Source organism: Ranitomeya variabilis, chromosome 1 (genome assembly GCF_051348905.1).
Source record: "Ranitomeya variabilis isolate aRanVar5 chromosome 1, aRanVar5.hap1, whole genome shotgun sequence".
Lineage (NCBI taxonomy): Eukaryota > Metazoa > Chordata > Amphibia > Anura > Dendrobatidae > Ranitomeya > Ranitomeya variabilis.
In genome coordinates this window covers 844,852,555-844,871,471 of record NC_135232.1, presented here as the reverse complement: position 1 = coordinate 844,871,471, position 18,917 = coordinate 844,852,555, and the positions used below count along the sequence as shown (strand labels likewise).

Below are 18,917 nucleotides of genomic sequence, written 5' to 3'. Positions count from 1 at the left end.
GAAAAAAAAATCCATCCTCCTCCACCCCTTAAGGGCTGTCCCACACGTCCAGATAATTCCGGTACCGGAATAAATCGGTACCGGAGTTATCCGTGTCCGTGTGCCTGGGAACTCACGGAGGCCATACGTGCGGCACACGTGTGCCGCCCGTATGGCGAGTGGGTACCACACGGAGCGTGTGGTACCCACTCTGCATGGTGCTGAAGCTGCTGAAGCTGCGATTCATATCCTCTCTGCAGTAGCGTTTGCTGCAGAGAAAATATGAAGAATAGTGTTAAAAATAAAGATTTAGGTGTCCGCCGCCCCCCCACCCCCTGTGCGCCCCCCCGCTGGTCAGAAAATACTTACCCGGGTCCCCCGTCGGCTGTCGCTCCTTCCTGATCTGGCCGCGGCTTCTCCTGCATGCGGTCACGTGGGCCCGATCATTTACAGTCATTAATATGTGGCTCCACCCCCCATAGGGGCGGAGCCGACTATTCATGATTGTAAATGATCGGCCCCACGTGACCGCATACAGTAGGAGGCGCGGCCAGACCAGGAAGGAGCGAGGGAGCGGGTAAGTATTTTCTGACCAGCGGGGGGGCGCACAGGGGGTGGGGGGGCGGCGGACACATGGATCTTTATTTTTAACACTATTCTTCATATTTTCTCTATAGCAAACGCTGCTACAGGGAAGATATGAATACCGGCTTCAGCACCATGTGGGGGGGACAGCGCTTACTGTAGCGCTGTCTCCGGCACGCCACACGGACCCCAGACGGAGAATGTCCGTGTGAGGTCCGTGTTTTACGCGGACCCATTGACTCTATTGGGTCCGTGTAAAACGTGCGCTCCCACGAACACTGACATGTCTCCGTGTTTGGCACACGGAGACACGGTCCGCAAAAAATCAATGACATCTGAACAGATGCATTGATTTTTATGGGTCTACGTGTGTCAGTGTCTCCGGTACGTGAGGAAACTGTCACCTCACGTACCGGAGCCACTGACGTGTGAAACCGGCCTAATAGCCAGCCATCACACACCTAGCTATTTCTTCTTTGCCCAAAACAGCACCAATATTTAGAGCCGCCATGAGCATGAGGAAATCCTATTACGGGTAACTATAAAATGTTTGGCACATGTCTATGATCATAGGAAAATGCAGATATTATGGCGCTTATACTTTCCGCCAACTCGTGATGGGATTTGCTGGCTCCGCCATCTTCAGTGCTTTCTTAAAGGGAACCTGTCAGCAGGATTGTGCACAGTAACCTACAGACAGTGTCAGGTCAGTGCCATTATACTGATTACAATGATACCTTGGTTGATGAAATCCATCTTGTGGTTGTTGTTTAATCTTTATTTGTAGTTTTAAGTTAATGATATGCTTGCGCTCCTGGGCGGCCTGTGGGGGAGGGGGGTCTGCATGCGGTGCTCTCATTAGGTATTCATCTGTATGGCTTCTGACAGGTCACTGATCCCTCACTGACCTGCCCCCTCTTTTACATAATGAATATTATATATTTATTGAAAAAAAAACACATTCTGCAGGCAGGCGGCGGCACTCGCATCTATAATGTGTACTTAATTATTTTCTTTGATAGTATCCATAAATCCTAGCTGGCTAAGGACATTTCCTCTGGTACACAGCCACTAATTTGTCAATAAGCCTGGGGAGAGTGCTTCTGGGTAGCAAATAACGCATCAGGCTGAGAATCTATAAGCTCATCATCACGCCCCAGTGCACTTCCAGATACAGAATTACCTATTGTACGCCTGGTAGTAAGGAAACTAGAAGTATTGTCCTAATACTCTAACAAATCTAAGAAAACCATTGTTTTACTGCCAAGAGCCCCATGTTCACTTAGATGAATGGTTTAAGCCTGAGTCATCCTAAACATCAATTATTACACTGCACACACCCAAATAAAAATACAACAATGGTAAATTATATTACGCTCAGCTGTTTCCAGATGTCAAAAGCAAATAAGTTTCACTTTCATGTATTAGAAAACTGTAAATGTTAACACCTGGAGAAACATTCTTGTCACTTCACAAATTCTGGTGTGGCTCAGTAAGGTGGAGACTGAGGCAGCTGATCTGACTAGTGGCTGAGAGCTGCATGTTATCAGTGTGTGCTGAGACCTTCAGGACTCTTCATCCCAGTCCTAGCACATCTCATCTGGAACTCTAGCTGGCAAACATGTACTGCTGGGGCAACAACAGGTTCAGGCAGCTGGGTCTCATAGACAAAGGAGAGGAAGATGTTGCCTTCACACAAAATGACTACTTTTCATGTCAGATGGAGATGGGTGTCCGGAAGGTGGCATGTGGAGGGAGGCATACACTTTTTCTCCAAGAAGATGGCATTGTACTGTCATGTGGTGAAAATCTCTGTGGACAGTTGGGTAGGAAGACAAATACCAGCTCCTTAGGTAAGACATGAAACCATCCTTGTGTGTTGATGTTGACACATTGGTCCTTTTGTTTTTCCTATCTATCTATCTATCTATCTATCTATCTATCTATCTATCTATCTATCTATCTATCTATCCATATACATAGATAAATATCTATATATAGATATGTGTGTATAGATAGATAGATAGATATGGGATAGATAGCTAGATGTATATGCCAATACAGCTGAATTTGAGATCCAACTTTATGTAACTGTGTCTAGTTTAAAGTAATGGAATAAGTGGACTAAAGTCCTATGTAACTGCACAGGCTTCTGCTAGTCTGGGCTCCTGTGTGTGTTCATTCTTCTGCGTGATGCCTGACAAACCTGTCCCACAAGTAAATCAACACTTGTCATAATAATACTAAAAATTTCTCAACAGTCTGGGTTCATTTGTGATCATATAATGCTTCTATATTTAAAAAGCACAGAAAACATTTCATGTGATGCTATACAGAAATATAATCTAGATGTAATAAACTTCCTATTCACTGCCATATAAAACATAACATGAGCCTGTAATGTGTAGGATTCTCCATATTCCACATAAGGAAAGTCTGGAAAAATCAAGTTTCGTTTCTCCTTTTTCTGGTTGCTAAGTTTCACTTTCCTTTTACTCAGAGATAGATGGCACATTTGCACATTTGCACTCTGGGTGGAGGATGGAAAATGTGACACATAGTTTTCTATTTGCTTCCAATGTGCCATTTAATTAACCCATAAGGGAAAAGTTCATTTTTGACATTACTATATATTTTTTGGTAGCATTTCAGCAGCTGTAACCTTTATAATTTGAAGTTTGTCTCATTTGTTTGCAATTTGCAGAATTATAAAACACCAAAAAACGGAGTATATAAATCCCAAAACACATTATTAATATAAATAATATACTTTTATTAATTTAATCAAGACAGTAACACTCAAGTGAGACAGTACTACAAAATATCTATCACAGAATAAAATGCCAAGGAGGAACCAGATGACAGTGGGGGAGCAGTTAGAGACCATATAACACCACAGGAACTGCTAATATATAATTCATAATAGTTTATGCATACATATATCCATTATTTAAAGAGATAGTTAGTTTAATAAAGTAAAGTGCCATAGTGCCAGCCTACACTAATAAATAAAGTGTCACAATGCGCCCTTAGGCTAAGTGCCTCAGACCGGCGATGGCAAATAAAACTATGTATACCAGAGTACAATTGTCAACACTCCACTATACCAGGTGAAATGCCATAGTATCAACTTATATCCACCGATAAAGTGTCACAGTGCATCTTAGACTAACTACCTCATACTAGTTAACAAATAGCAGCTTACCCATCAGGTTCCAAGTGTCTCAAACCGCTCCGCTCACCGCCCCTTAACGCACGTTTCGCAAATATGCTTTCTCAAAAGGGGTTTAGTAATGCCGCGCTCTCCCACGAGTTAAAATAGGACGCTGACCGGAAGTCTCACCCGGCATAACGGCGCATGCGGACCCAGAGACTCCAATCCCTTGTTCCCTGCGGTCGTCTAAGTCGGGCACACACAGGGCGGAAATCCGCTCAATGACGTCAGAGTGTGTGTGCTCGGCATATGGAGATAACCGCTCAGGAGTTCCGGATCACAGAGCTCAAGGTGCGCACGCGCACAGCCGAAAAGGACGCCCTAAGGAGACCATAAGCGCAGCCATTTTCCAGGTGATCCAATATCAATGTCTGTCTTGTATAGAGATCTGCAAATCACAAGAGTCATACAGACTCACTCTATCAGGGCAGAACCAAATGTCATTCAAGTTCTTAGATACAGTATGGTACCAAGTGTACCGTGGCTCAGAGATATCAACACATCTAATAAATAATGACAATCTACCTCTTATGCAGGGAATCACTTCCCAACATGGAAATAGCCATGGAAGATGCTTATTCGCAAAGTGCCTCTAAGAGCAATCATTATAAGCAACATCCCTAACCAAATAAGTCCCACTATGTGCGATACCACACATTGGGACCGATCAGGAGGGATAAAAATACATTGCCCTGACACAGTACATAACATAATACAATGATTGTAGATATTAATGATGTATAACACAAATGACATTAATCCAAACAAAACATCAGAATACACAACATTTTAACACAGTATTATGTATACAATGACATATATAGTTATTCACAGTATCTTATATAACTAGCATTGTTCCAAGAAGCAGCTATCCGTCTTGATCTTGCTTGACAGCAGGCCTCCAGAGGTCCAATAATTGGTTATATGAAAAATCATATTGCGGCAGCGTCCCATACATATATAACTAAAACAAGAGAAACACACTTATTAGACCACAAAGAATTAAAAACAGATAAAGGAGTGTCATATGGAGAGAGGATACACAATATGCAATAATAAAGAATATGCAATAATAAAGAAAGTGAGGGACGAAGCTATGGTGGAACATATCCTCCCACCAAATTTTTGGTATCACAAAAATGGAACAAAACTAAGTTGTTCATTAAGTCCCTTCGGGGACATGGTGTCAAGGGTGACAATCCACCTGCATTCACGTTGTGCGAGTATTTGTTTGAGATTGCCACCCCTGACACCCCCACGGACCCTATCAATTCCCCTAACCTTAAGGCCAGTAGGATCGGATCCATGACATATACGGAAATGTCGTGGCAACGTTTTCAATGCTGCTATGTCCTTTGCCTCTTTTGCTGCCAAAATGTCGCGGACATGTTCGCGCGTCCTAACTTTCAATTCCCTTGACGTGAGACCAACATAAATAAGGGAGCAGGGACACGTAGCATAATACACCACGTGAGTAGTATTACACGAGATGTATTGACGTATTGTATATTCCCTGCTCCCGTCAGATGATTTAAAGGTCCCACATCTAAGGATGTTAGGACACGCGACACATGACCCGCAGGGAAAACAACCCAGTCTGGGATTAGATCTTAATAAAAACGAAGAAGAGGACTCCTGTTTGGCCACATAGTGGCTCTTCACCAGATTGTCTTTTAGGTTCTTTCCCCTGCGTTGCACCATACATGGGGCTGGAGACAAGTGTTTAACCAGGACACTATCTGTTAGCAAAACAGACCAATGTTTGGTCAAAATGTCACGGATCCGATCCCACTGGCAATTAGCTGTCGAAATGAATCGTATCTCAGGATCCCTTGACTGCCTCTTCCTACCAGATGGTACCAATAGATCCTGTCTCTGGGTTCGCTTAGCCCGTTTATAACCTGCCTTGATACACCGACGACTATACCCCCTGGCCATGAACCTATCCGCAAGTGTCGCGGACTGTCCCTCGAAGCGGGCCTCGGTGGAGCAGACACGCCTGTTCCTCAAAAACTGGCCAACTGGGATGGCCTTAATGGTTGAATAATTGTGTGCCGAGGAGGCATGAAGTAAGGAGTTAACAGCCGTCTCCTTTCGATAAAGATCTGTCTAATTTGCAGAATTAGTTGTAGATCTTTCAAGCACTATGATAGTTACTGTTTCATCGATATATTATTTTTTTTTCTATTTTTTTAATAACTTGCATCTTTACATTTAACCTTTATTTTAAGTCTGCGCCCAACACTCATTTTGCAATTCCCTTTTTTCTGCCCCTTTTTATGAAAGCCATTACTTTTTTTTTTTTTTTTTTTGCATCGACATAACGGTATGAAGTCTTGTGCTTTGTGGGATGAGATGTACCGTAGTTTTGGATTTTACCATACAAAGGAATGCAGAATGCAAAAAAAAATAATTCCAAGTGCGGTAAAAGGGTGAAAAAAAATACAATTCCACTATTTTTGGGGGGTTTTGTTTTTACAGTGATCTCTGCAGTAAAAATGACCTGGCAGCATGATTTTCTAGATCAGTTTGATTAGAGCGATGCCAAATTTATAACTTTTTTTTGTTTATTTAAATAGTGAAAATAAACTTGGAAATATGTAAAAGAAAAAAAAATAAGTCAATGGGGACCCGAACTTCGAAGCTGTAAAATGGCTATAAAATGGTCATACTAAGGAGCTGCAAAAGGAAGCAAAATGGGGGTAAGAGCAGGACAATTGCCCTGCAAAAAATGTGGATAGAAAAATGACTTAGGCTACTTTCACACTAGCGTCGGGCTCGGCCCGTCGCCGTGCGTCGGGCCGAGGTCCCCGACGCTAGCGTTGTCCCCGCCGCACAACGGGGGCAGCGGATGCATTTTTCCCACGCATCCGCTGCCCCATTGTGAGGTGCGGGGAAGTGCGGGGAGGTGGGGGCGGAGTTCCGGCCGCGCATGCGCGGTCGGAAAAAGCGGACCGTCGGGAGCAAAAAACGTTACATGTAACGTTTTTTTTCCCGACGGTCCGCTAACACACGCCCAAGCGTCGCAAAACGGACGCGACGTTTTGCAATGCGTCGCAAATGCGTCGCTAATGCGTCGCTAATGTTAGTCTATGACGAAAAAACGTATCCAGCAAGAACTTTTGCTGGATGCGTATTTTCGGCAAAACGACGCATTTGCGACGTATTGCAGTTAACGCTAGTGTGAAACTAGCCTTAAAGGGGTTATTTCACCATAGAAATCATGGTAAAATAGGAAGTAAATGAATAACAGAGACTGAGTTTTGCTACCGCCAGTCCAGTTAATAATTTTGCCCACAGAACATGGGGGAGAGAGTATCTCTACAGAAGCAGCTTACAAACGTCACCCCCAGGTCATGGGGCACAGTACCCCCACAGAAGCTGATTCAAATTTCCCCCACAGAGCATTGGAAACAATATCCCCACATAAAATTATTTTCAAATTTTAGCCTCAGACCATGGGGAACAATACCCTCACAGAAGATTTTAACAAATCTCAGCCTTAGGGCTGTCCCACACGTCCAGATAATTCCGGTACCGGAATAAATCGGTACCGGAGTTATCCGTGTCCGTGTGCCTGGGAACTCACATAGGCCATACGTACCCTGCATCGTGCTGAAGCCGCGATTCATATGTTCCCTGCAGCAGCGTTTGCTGCAGAGAAAATATGAATAATAGTGTTTAAAATAAAGATCTATGTGTCCGCCGCCCTCCCACCCCCTGTGCGCCCCCCCCCCCCCCCGCTGTTCAGAAAATACTTACCCGCCTCCCTCGTTGCTTCCTGGTCTGGCCGCGGCTTCTAGTGTATGCGGTCACGTGGGGCCGATCATTTACAGTCATGAATATGTGGCTCCACCTCCCATAGGGGCGGAGCCGACTATTCATGATTGTAAATGAGCGGCCCCACGTGACCGCATACAGTAGGAGGCGCGGGGCAGAGAGGAAGGAGTGACAGCCAACGTGGGAGTGGGTGAGTATTTTCTGAACAGCGGGGGGGCGCACAGGGGGTGGGAGGGCGGCGGACACCTAGATCTTTATTTTAAACACTATTATTCATATTTTCTCTGCAGCAAACGCTGCTACAGGGAACATATGAATCGCGGCTTCAGCACCATGTGGGGGGGACAGCGCTTACTGTAGCGCTGTCTCCTGCACGCACACGGACCCCAGACGGAGAACGTCCGTGTGAGGTCCGTGTTTTACACGGACCCATTGACTTTAATGGGTCCGTGTAATACGTGCGCTCCCACGAACACTGACATGTCTCCGTGTTTGGCACACGGAGACACGGTCCGCAAAAAATCAATGACATCTGAACAGATGCATTGATTTTTATGGGTCTACGTGTGTCAGTGTCTCCGGTACGTGAGGAAACTGTCACCTCACGTACCGGAGCCACTGACGTGTGAAACCGGCCTTAGAGGCAATTGGTGCCTGAAATTTTGTGCTGTAAAATGGTGGTAGTAAGGGGTAGGGTGCGACAAAAGGAAGCAAAATAGGGGTTAGAGCAGGACAATTGCCCTGCCAACAAATGTGGATAGGAAATTTACTTAAAGTGGTTCTGTTGTGAGGGGGTGGACCAAGGTTCTTGCACCCCTCTACAAATGGAGATTTGGCACTTACTTAAAATAAAAGAAGCAAAATCTTGAACCAGGGTGCCGAGGTCCAAGTGGAGATGGAGGTGGATGTGGTGATGTATGTGCAAGAGGCAAAGTAGGAGCTAGCCAGCACAGTTTTTTTTTGCTTTTATCTTTTTTGGTATTTATTTTATTTTTAAGGGGAACTAACGGAAAAAATAGAGAATAAATCACAAAAACAAAGTATTATCTTGAATAAGGAGGCCGAAGTCCAAGTCAAGGAAGAGGTAGACGTTGTCATGTAGGTTTAATAGTTAGTCAACCAAATAAACAACTATATGTGTGGTCGTGTATCTGTTTAAATACATAACACCTATAGATATGAAACAACAACCAATGATTTAAGATTAAAATATACATTTTATTATAAACACAATAATAACAGTTTAAAATTCAGGAAAGGACCACCAGGTGGCAGTAGAATGCAGGTTATCATACAAGGGCATGTCAATAAATTTGGAATAATTAATTTCTTAAGGAAATCAGATAATGTAACGAGCATGGAAATCTCACCATAAATGATCAAAAATTGAGGTAATTTTGCTTATATTGCACTGTTCACATTTCATAGTATATTCCATATGGAAAAGTAATAGATAAACTGAACATAGTGCATGTGGCAGAATTGATATTACAAATAAGTACTCAAAAAATAAATACAGTGACAAAAAAGTCAAATTTACCCAGAAAGTCTAAATAAATAAATAATTAATAATAAACTACCTCTAAAGTGCACCAAATAAATCACATTGCACTGCGTGTTAATAATTCAATATAAAGTGCATATGTCAGGAAAGTATCCATTTAAAGTGAACGCTGTGCATGAGTAAACGATATAGATAAATAGATAATATACCTCCAAAAATAGATATAATAAAGTGCCGTGCACAGTAAATAAAGGAGGGAAACAAGGATATAAATAAAAATCAAATAGTTACCAAGTACACCAGAATGTAATCATGTGAAATGTTTCCATGGTCAGACATACCCTGATGATAAGCCCGCACGGCCCAACACGTGTTTCGCTTCAGCTTTGACGAGGGAGACATTTATGGTGAGATTTCCATGCTCGTTACATTATCTGATTTCCTTAAGAAATTAATTATTCCAAATTTATTGACATGCCCTTGTATGATAACCTGCATTCTACTGCCACCTGGTGGTCCTTTCATGAATTTTAAACTGTTATTATTGTGTTTATAAAAAAATTTATATTTTAATCTTAAATCATTGGTTGTTGTTTCATATCTATAGGTGTTATGTAGGTTTAACAGTCAAAGTAGGAGTTATCCCACATGTTTTTTTTGTTATTTTTATCTTTTTTTGGTATTTATTTTATTTTTAAGGGGAAGTAATTGAAGTAACAGAGAACAAAATACAAAACCAAATAGTTATCTTGAACCAGATGAGGTACATGTTGTGATGTAGATATAACAGTTCAAGTAGGAGGTCGCCAACATTTCTTTTTTAATTTTTAAGAGGAACTAATGAAAATAACACAAATAAATACAAAAACAAATTATTATCTTGAAACAAGAGGTTGATGTGCAAGTGGAGGATGAGGTAGACTTTGTCATGTAGGTTTAACAGTCTGATGTGGACAGGTACTCTTCCACCGTGTTGCGGAAATGCTGCCTCCTGCTGATATGAACCATATCAGATGGTGGTGCCGGATGTTGTGGCCTGCAGAAGAATTGTTTTCACATTTCATCCGTGCTGACCCTGCCTTCCGAGGTGCTGACAGTGTCCCACTTGCGTTAGTGACTTCCTCCTTCTCCTTCACCTTGTTCTTTCACTGAGCTTCTCCTGTCAGGTGGGAAAGCCATCAGTGGTTTCTGTACCAGCATGTGCTGGACCATTAACCTAACCAGCTTGCTCTGCATCTATCCTGCCCTCTGTAACCATGTCCACAGCACGTTGTTGAAATAAAGGACAAAGGTTTTTTTATCGGAAGATTTGTGTGGTGCTGCTACTTTCTTCCCTGTTTGGATTTTTTCATCATAGTGACTAACAAAAAAGTGAATAAAAGCGATTAAAAATTTGTATGTAAAAAAAAAAATTATATAACTAAAAATGCCAAATCGTCCTGCAAAAAAAAACAATCCCTAATATGGCCCATTCAGCAAAAAAAATTAAAAAGTTACAGCTCTCAGATTATGACGATTCAAAAGCAAATTCATTTTTGTAAAATATTGTTTTTAGTCTGTAAAAATAGCAAAGCATAAAAAACCTTAAATCTGGTATCACTGTAATCGTACCAATGCTACGAACAAATGGGTCTTATCACTTTTACTGCACAGTGAACGGCGCAAAAAATAAAAACTAACTGAATTGCTTGTTTTTGTTTATTCAGATTTTTCAAACACAGAATGAAAAGTGATGAGAAAATATTATGTACCTCAAAATGGTACAAAAAATTTTTCAACATGTCCTGCAAAAAATAAGCTCTCATACAGCTCTGTTCGATAAAAAATAAAAAAGGAACAGCTCTCAGAATGTGGCTATGAATAAAACTACCGTACTCTTCATAAAATAGGATTTTTACTGTGTAATGTGCTGCAACAAAATGTAAACACGTGATAAAAATCTGGTATCGCTGTAATCACACAGACCCGCAGAATAAATCATCATAAATTATCACTATTACTGCACGGTGAACCCCGAAAAATAAGAACCATTGTACTACTGTCTATTGACTCATTCTACCTCCAAAAAATTGTAATAAGGCTCAACTCACATTTATTCTGCGCTCTCCACTGAGAGCTTACGCTGGGGTTTCCGTGTAAATTCCCCAAAACCGCAATAGAAAAAAACCCAACAGAACCACTCACTTATGAAGCAGATGGAGTCACTTTGGATTTGTCTCTGTTCCAGCGGTGTCCCATCATCTTCAATGTCTTTTTACAGCACAAGTGTGGATGACTACAGATCTGTGCACGCCTAAAAAGATGGATACCACCGGAGCAGACTCTAAACGGAGTACAAATCGTCTCCATCTGCCTCATTATGGTAGGTGGTTCTGTTAGGGGTTTCGTCTAAATCACATTTTTGTGGGATTTACACTGAAACCCAAAAGTAAGTGCTCAGCATAGGACACAAGAATGTGATCCCATCCTTATACTGGAAGTGATCGAAAAATATAATATACCCCAAAATGTTACCAATAAAATCCCTAATTTATCCAGCACAAACCAGCACCCACTCAGGTCCGTCATTTGTCACTGGAACTATAGGGGGTTCCCACATTACTGGTAGAACAATGACTCTGGAAAAGCGACATGGCTCCTGCCCCCCTCAAATAAAATCCAGTGAATTCTGTTCCCAAATCCAAATGCCCCCTTCCATCTGAGCCCCACTGTGCCTAAACCACAGTAAGCTGCCACATGTTTAGCATTACTGTAATGGAGAGAAGGAACTTAATTTACAGATGGGTATGGCAAGAAGCAAAATCTAGGCACAATGTATGGGGGCACTATATGAGGGCTCTACATTGTATGGTGACACAATGTATGGGTACTAGAATTGCATTTTTCAATTACCCAGAAAAAAAGCCTGGCATGGATGTTACAAAATTGTCTCTGTAGCCATAAATGAATTAATAGATGCTGTTTTCACATGTCAGTAGCTCTTCAAATGCGACATGGCATTCACAATCTATCCAAGGCAAATAGCGCTCTTACCTTTCCTATCTCTCCATGTGCCCAGGCAGGAGTTTTTGACCACATATGGGGTATCATTGCACTCGGGATAAATTATGGAGTCTGTTTTCTCCATTGTGAAAATTACAAATTTGGGGCTAAAACGACATTTTCATGAAAAAAAATTACGATTTTCAATATGACAACCTAATGTTATCAAATTCTGTGTGGCACTTGCTCAGAATGCTCACAATACCACTGGGTCAAATCCTTGAGGGGTGCACCTAAATTATAGTTTTCTCCACATATGGGGTATCGCTGTACTTAGGAGAAACTGCACAACAAATTTTGGGGTCCATTTTCTCCTGTTATACCTGTGAGAATAAAAAATATTGGGGCTTGAAGTACATTTGTGTGGGTAAATTTTTTTTTTCACATCTCTACGTTATATGATTCTATGAAGCACCTGGGGGTTCAAGGTACTCAAAACACATATACAGTTGTGCTCAAAAGTTTACATACGGCAGAATGTTTGCTTTCTTGGCCTTTTTTCAGAAGATATGAATGATAACACCAAAACTTTTTCTACACTCATGATTAGTGGTTGGGTGAAGCCATTTATTGTCAAACTACTGTGTTTTCTCTGTTAATATCATAATGACAACACAAAACATCCAAATGACCCTGATCAAAGGTTCAGATACCCCATTCCTTAATACCTTGTATTGCCCTCTCTAACATCAATGACAGCTTGAAGTATTCTGTGGTAGTTGTGGATGAGGTACTTTATTTTCTCAGATGGTAAAGCTGCCCACTCTTCTTGCAAAAAGCATCCAGTTCCTGTAAATTCCTGGGCTGTCTAGCATGAACTGAGCACTTGAGATCTCCTCAGAGTGGCTCAATGATATTGAGGTCAGGCCACTAAAGAACCTTCACTTTATTCTGCTGTAGCTAAAGACAGGTCAACTTGGCCTTGTGTTTTGGATCGTTTTCATGTTGGAACGTCCAAGTACGTCCCATGCACATCTTCCGGGCTAATGAGTGCAAATTTGCCTCAGTATTTGCTGATAACATACTGCATTCATCTTTCCTTAAACTTTGACCAAGTTTCCTGTGCCTTTGTAGCTCACACATCCCCAAAACATCAGCGATCCACCTCCGTGCATTACAGTAGGAATGGTGTTCCTTTCATCATTGGTCTCATCACTCCAAATTACCTTGTTCCAGAACTTTTGAGGCTTGTCTCTGTGCTGTTTTGTGTATTGTGGGCGAGATATTTTGTGGCATTTGCGCAGTAATGGGTTTCTTCTGGTGACTTGACCATGCAGTCCATTTTTCTTCAAGTGCCTCCCTATTGTGCATCTTGAAACAGCCAGACTGCTAGTTTTCAGAGATTCCAGTATTTTAGCTGATGTTATTTGTGGGTTTTTCTTTGCATCCAGAACAAATTTCCTGGCAGTTGTGAACAAAATTTTTGTTGGTCTACCAGAGCAGAGCCTGCTCCACCTGTGTCCGCCATAAAAGATCAATGAATATTCACTTCTCTCCATGCCTATAGGAGTGGAGAGGAGTGAATATTCAATCCCTTAAGTAGCGGGCAGAAAGGAAGCCGGCTGCTGCGGCTAACAGCGTGTCTGCTATTAAAGAGAAATGAATATTCATTGCTCTCCACTCCCATGGGTGTGGAGAGCAGTGAATATTCATTTCTCTTTAGCAGCGGGCACAGGAGTTAGCTGCAGCAGCCGACTCCTGCCTCCTGTGACCAACTGCTCCTCCGCTGTCGCTCCCCCACATTTTACTCCACATTTTTGGAGGAAAAAAGTGCATCTTATAGTCCAAAAAATACAGTATATATAGATCTATTTCCTAAAATACAATGAAAAAATGCCAACTTTAACTTTAAGCCTGTTAGCGATCATTTAATCTTCAACTTGCTTAACTGTTCACAATAGCATTAATTTTAACCAGGGGCGCCCAAACTTTTACATGCCACTGTATGTATGTATATATATACCGTATATACTCGAGTATAAGCCGAGATTTTCAGCCCAAATTTTTGGGCTGAAAGTGCCCCCTCGGCTTATACTCGAGTCATGATCGGTGGTGGGGTCGGCGGGTGAGCACTGTCACATATTCACCTGCTTCCGGGGCTCCTGTCGCCCCCCCTGCCCGTCCAACTGTCTCCGGGTGCCGCAGCCTCTTCCCCTGAGCGGTCACGTGGGACCGCTCATTAGAGAAATGAATAGGCTGCTCCACCTCCCATAGGGGCGGAGCCGCCTATTCATTTCTCTAATGAAGCGCTGCCGGTGACCGCTGATAGAGAAAGAGGCTGCGGCACCGAAGACAGGCAGGGGGAAGGAGCGGGACGCCGGGAGCAGGTAAGTATGTCATATTCACCTGTCCTCGTTCCAAACGCCGGGCGTCGCCATCTTCCCGGCGTCTCTCCGCTCTGACTGTTCAGGCAGAGGGCGTGATGACGCATATAGTGTGCGCGCTGCCCTCTGCCTGATCAGTCAGAGCGGAGAGACGCCGGGAAGATGGCGCCGAGGAGCTGCAAGCAAGACAGGTGAGTATGTGTTTTTTTTTTTTTTCTTTATTGCAGCAGCAGCAGCACAGATTTATGTGGAGCATCTATGGGGCAATGGTGCAGAGCACTATATGGCACAGCTATGGGGCAATGGTGCAGAGCACTATATGGCACAGCTATGGGGCAACGGTGCAGAGCACTATATGGCACAGCTATGGGGCAACGGTGCAGAGCACTATATGGCACAGCTATGGGGCAATGGTGCAGAGCACTATATGGCACAGCTATGAGGCAACTGTGCAGAGCACTATATGGCAGAGCTATGGGGCAACTGTGCAGAGCACTATATGGCACAGCTATGGGGCAATGGTGCAGAGCACTATATGGCACAGCTATGAGGCAACTGTGCAGAGCACTATATGGCAGAGCTATGGGGCAACGGTGCAGAGCACTATATGGCACAGCTATGAGGCAACTGTGCAGAGCACTATATGGCACAGCTATGGGGCAATGGTGCAGAGCACTATATGGCACAGCTATGGGGCAACGGTGCAGAGCACTATATGGCACAGCTATGGGGCAACGGTGCAGAGCACTATATGGCACAGCTATGGGGCAATGGTGCAGAGCACTATATGGCACAGCTATGAGGCAACTGTGCAGAGCACTATATGGCAGAGCTATGGGGCAACGGTGCAGAGCACTATATGGCACAGCTATGAGGCAACTGAGCAGAGCACTATATGGCAGAGCTATGGGGCAACGGTGCAGAGCACTATATGGCACAGCTATCTATGGAGCAACGGTGCAGAGCACTATATGGCACAGCTATGGGGCAACGGTGCAGAGCACTATATGGCACAGCTATGGGGCAACGGTGCAGAGCACTATATGGCACAGCTATGAGGCAACTGTGCAGAGCACTATATGGCAGAGCTATGGGGCAACGGTGCAGAGCACTATATGGCACAGCTATGGGGCAATGGTGCAGAGCATTATATATATGGCACAGCTATCTATGGGGCAACGGTGCAGAGCATTGTATATATGGCACAGCTTTATGTGGAGTATCTATGGGGCCATAATGAACGGTGCAGAGCATTATATATGGCACAGCTTTATGTGGAGCATCTATGGGGCCATAATGAATGGTATGGAGTATCTATTTCTAATTTTGAAATTCACCGGTAGCTGCTGCATTTTCCACCCTAGGCTTATACTCGAGTCAATAAGTTTTCCCAGTTTTTTGTGGCAAAATTAGGGGGGTCGGCTTATACTCGGGTCGGCTTATACTCGAGTATATACGGTATATAATTTTCTGATGATTTTTCCTTTTAATAGTGGTTCATGTAATTATTTATTACAGAGCAAATATATTCCCTGGAAGCCCAGACAATTATAGATGTCAGTTGTGGGTTTAACCATTCTGTGGCAATTTGTAATGAAGGTAACATATTCACCTGGGGTCAAGGATCAGAAGGACAACTTGGATCAGGACAATTTCCTCAGCAGTCTCCTATTCCTAGGTATAGTATTATCCTAACCAGCTTTTATATTTGGTTCTTTTAGTGTCAGAGAGAAAGCCAAGACTAACATGGTACAGTGCCTATACTGTGTTGGTGTGTTCAGATTATATGTTCTTGCCAGTGATGTTTGCTTAAGTTGCCAAAAGACGCTATTTTATAAAAAATTATAACATAAGTGTTTTCAGATAGTTTTTGATAGTGTTAGGGTGTGAAGTGATGATTGCCCATTTTTTTCATACCATAGGAAGATAACCGGTTTGTCTGACATAAGAATAATACAGATATCTTGTGGACACTTCCATACAGTTGCCCTTTCAGAAGGTAAATAATCACCAAGCTTATATTACTGTAAACTGACCAAATTATAGTGTTAATTAGGTCCTTTCTTTAGAATATTTACAGTAACTTTTGAACACGCTTTAGATTCCTTTATGGAAGGTTGTTTGTTGTAGGCTCTGTAGGTTCCTAGGGCCCTTAGTATACAGAGCTTTTTCCAGTCTCATCCTTCTTATAATAAAATGATCACTACACTCAGTCACTAGAATTCTTACCTGGAAATTAGAGACAGGGATAAATTTAGATAAGAAGGTGAATCCACATCAATACATTGAAGTGGACCCCTATTTTGTGGTGGATCATGCTGGGAGTTTTCTACACCTAGGGTGACCCACTGTGATTCTTCTTCAACCAAGGCATAGTGAGATGTCTCAAATCTTATAGCCAGTACTGCTCCTCTGCCCTATCCCTTTGCATTTGTAGGGCCTCGGTCACATCTGTGAAAGCAAAATCGCTCCGCTGTTGATACAGAAAAGTAGGACGAGTGTCATGCAAGTACAATGCACTTTTTCTCACCTAGAATCCATATGACATGCATATGCAATCTGTATGCAATGCGTTTTTAACATGATCTTTTACATACTGTAATTCTATGTAGTTTAAAGCTACAAACTAATAAAGCAATCTAATAGATAGACAGATGCCACAAACCCCCTACATATAATAAACTAGCAACCTTTAGTACCTTTCATGTGGTACTAAAAGGTGTTTTTTAGGCTTATTTAACCTATTAAATAAAACATTTAAAAAAAAATGACGTGAGGTCTCCCCTATTTTTGATAACCAGCCAAAGTAAAGCCGACAGCTGTAGGCCTATATTATCAGGCTCGGAAGGTCCATGGTTATTTTGCCCTTCCGAGCCTAAAATTACAAGCCTGCAGCTGCCCCAGGATTGGCGCATCACATTAGATGCACCAATTCTGATGATTTGCCCGACTCTTCCCGATTGCCAGGGTAATGGTTTATTGATATCAGCTGTGCAATGTCCACTGGCATCAGCCCGTGGGTTTAGTAATGGAGAGGCGTGTATCTGACACTCCCATTATTAACCCAGTAAGTTGAAAGAAAAAAACACAAACACATATTTTATTTTAAATAACCCCCCCTCCTGACTCACCTGTTTCACCAATTTATTTAAAAAAAAAAAGATGATCCAAAGTAGTCCTGGGAATCCAAAGTAGTCCACAAATGGGCACCTGAAAGATATAAAAAGAGAGAAATAACCAATTTATTATTACAAAAAAATCCCCGCAGCTCTGACGTAATCCATGACGTTCCCATGACGTCCACCGATTCAGTACTGCAACCTATGGAATGTTGTTCTGAGAACGATGCTTCATAGGTCACTTCCAATCATGTCTCATCATCTATCCTGTATCTATCTATCTGTTCTATCTATATATCTATTCTATTCTGATGGTTCACAATGTGAATTTACGGTACTTGGCTGATGAAATGTCGGGTTTCCTTTGAGATAGGTGCATAAAAATCAGGTGGCACATACATGGCCCATGTGCTGTTCGATTTTTTCTCTCTCATCCGTTGACTTGTATGGATGAGTCTCGTCCGATATTATTATTATTATTATTATTATTCATTTTTATAGCGCCATTTATTCCATGGCGCTTTACATGTGAAATACGGGGGAAATATAGACAAATACAAGTACATAAGGAGGGAGCAGACATTCGCAGCATGCGGTAATTTTTTTCTCATCCAAATTTCAGCTGAGAAAAAAAATCACAGATCAGTACTGGCTCATTGAATAACATTGGTACAAGTGAAATCCGAGTTTTTATCGGATTGTACTCGTCCGATTTATACGCAAATGTGAACAAGGCCTAAGATGCTTAGTTTTTTAATGTGGGATTTCACTTTGGTGTAGACATGATATTCTTAATAGTATTCTTGCCATTCTCTTTCAGATAGTAATGTTTTTTCTTGGGGAAAGAATGATGTTGGTCAACTGGGCCTGGGCAAACAGGTACCTAATCAAGCAAGCCCTCAACTTGTGAAGTCTTTGAAGGGAATTCCACTGGTTCAAGTCTCTGCAGGAGGTTCTCAGAGTTTTGCTCTGTCGATGTTAGGAATTGTGTTTGGATGGGGAAAGAATAATGCAGGACAAATAGGTCTTCAGAGCGATACTTTAAGAGGTAGATTGTGCTTACGGTCATATTAGTCATCTCTATAAATACTTAGTTCAAAGAGTTACCTTTGTGTTCTTTTTTTCTTTTTTGTTTTTATTAGCTGGTGTGTTTAAGCCATATGCAGTAAGCTCTTTGAGAGATAAAGGTGTTATCTATATCAGTTGTGGAGATGAACACACGGCTGTATTAAGCAAGGTAAGTATGACATTTTATACTCGCTGTGCCCAATATCAGAATAGTTACTGTAATACATGATATACCGTATTTTTCTAACTATAAGACGCACTGGACCATAAGACGCACCCCAAATTTTTAGAAGGAGAATAGG

General features: G+C 42.2%; 1 protein-coding gene across 1 annotated transcript in view; it reads left to right on the top strand.

Moving 5' to 3' along the window:
* Nucleotides 1-2,072: 2,072 nt before the first annotated feature.
* The window catches only part of HERC6 (HECT and RLD domain containing E3 ubiquitin protein ligase family member 6), a 118,825-nt gene continuing 101,980 nt past the window's right edge, over nt 2,073-18,917 (top strand). Inside the window, exons 1-5 of the mRNA XM_077276388.1 lie at nt 2,073-2,417; nt 15,947-16,106; nt 16,351-16,427; nt 18,368-18,595; nt 18,690-18,784. Coding sequence (XP_077132503.1) covers nt 2,186-2,417; nt 15,947-16,106; nt 16,351-16,427; nt 18,368-18,595; nt 18,690-18,784 — 792 coding nt within the window. The 5' untranslated portion in view covers nt 2,073-2,185. The remainder of the gene's footprint in view (nt 2,418-15,946; nt 16,107-16,350; nt 16,428-18,367; nt 18,596-18,689; nt 18,785-18,917) is intronic.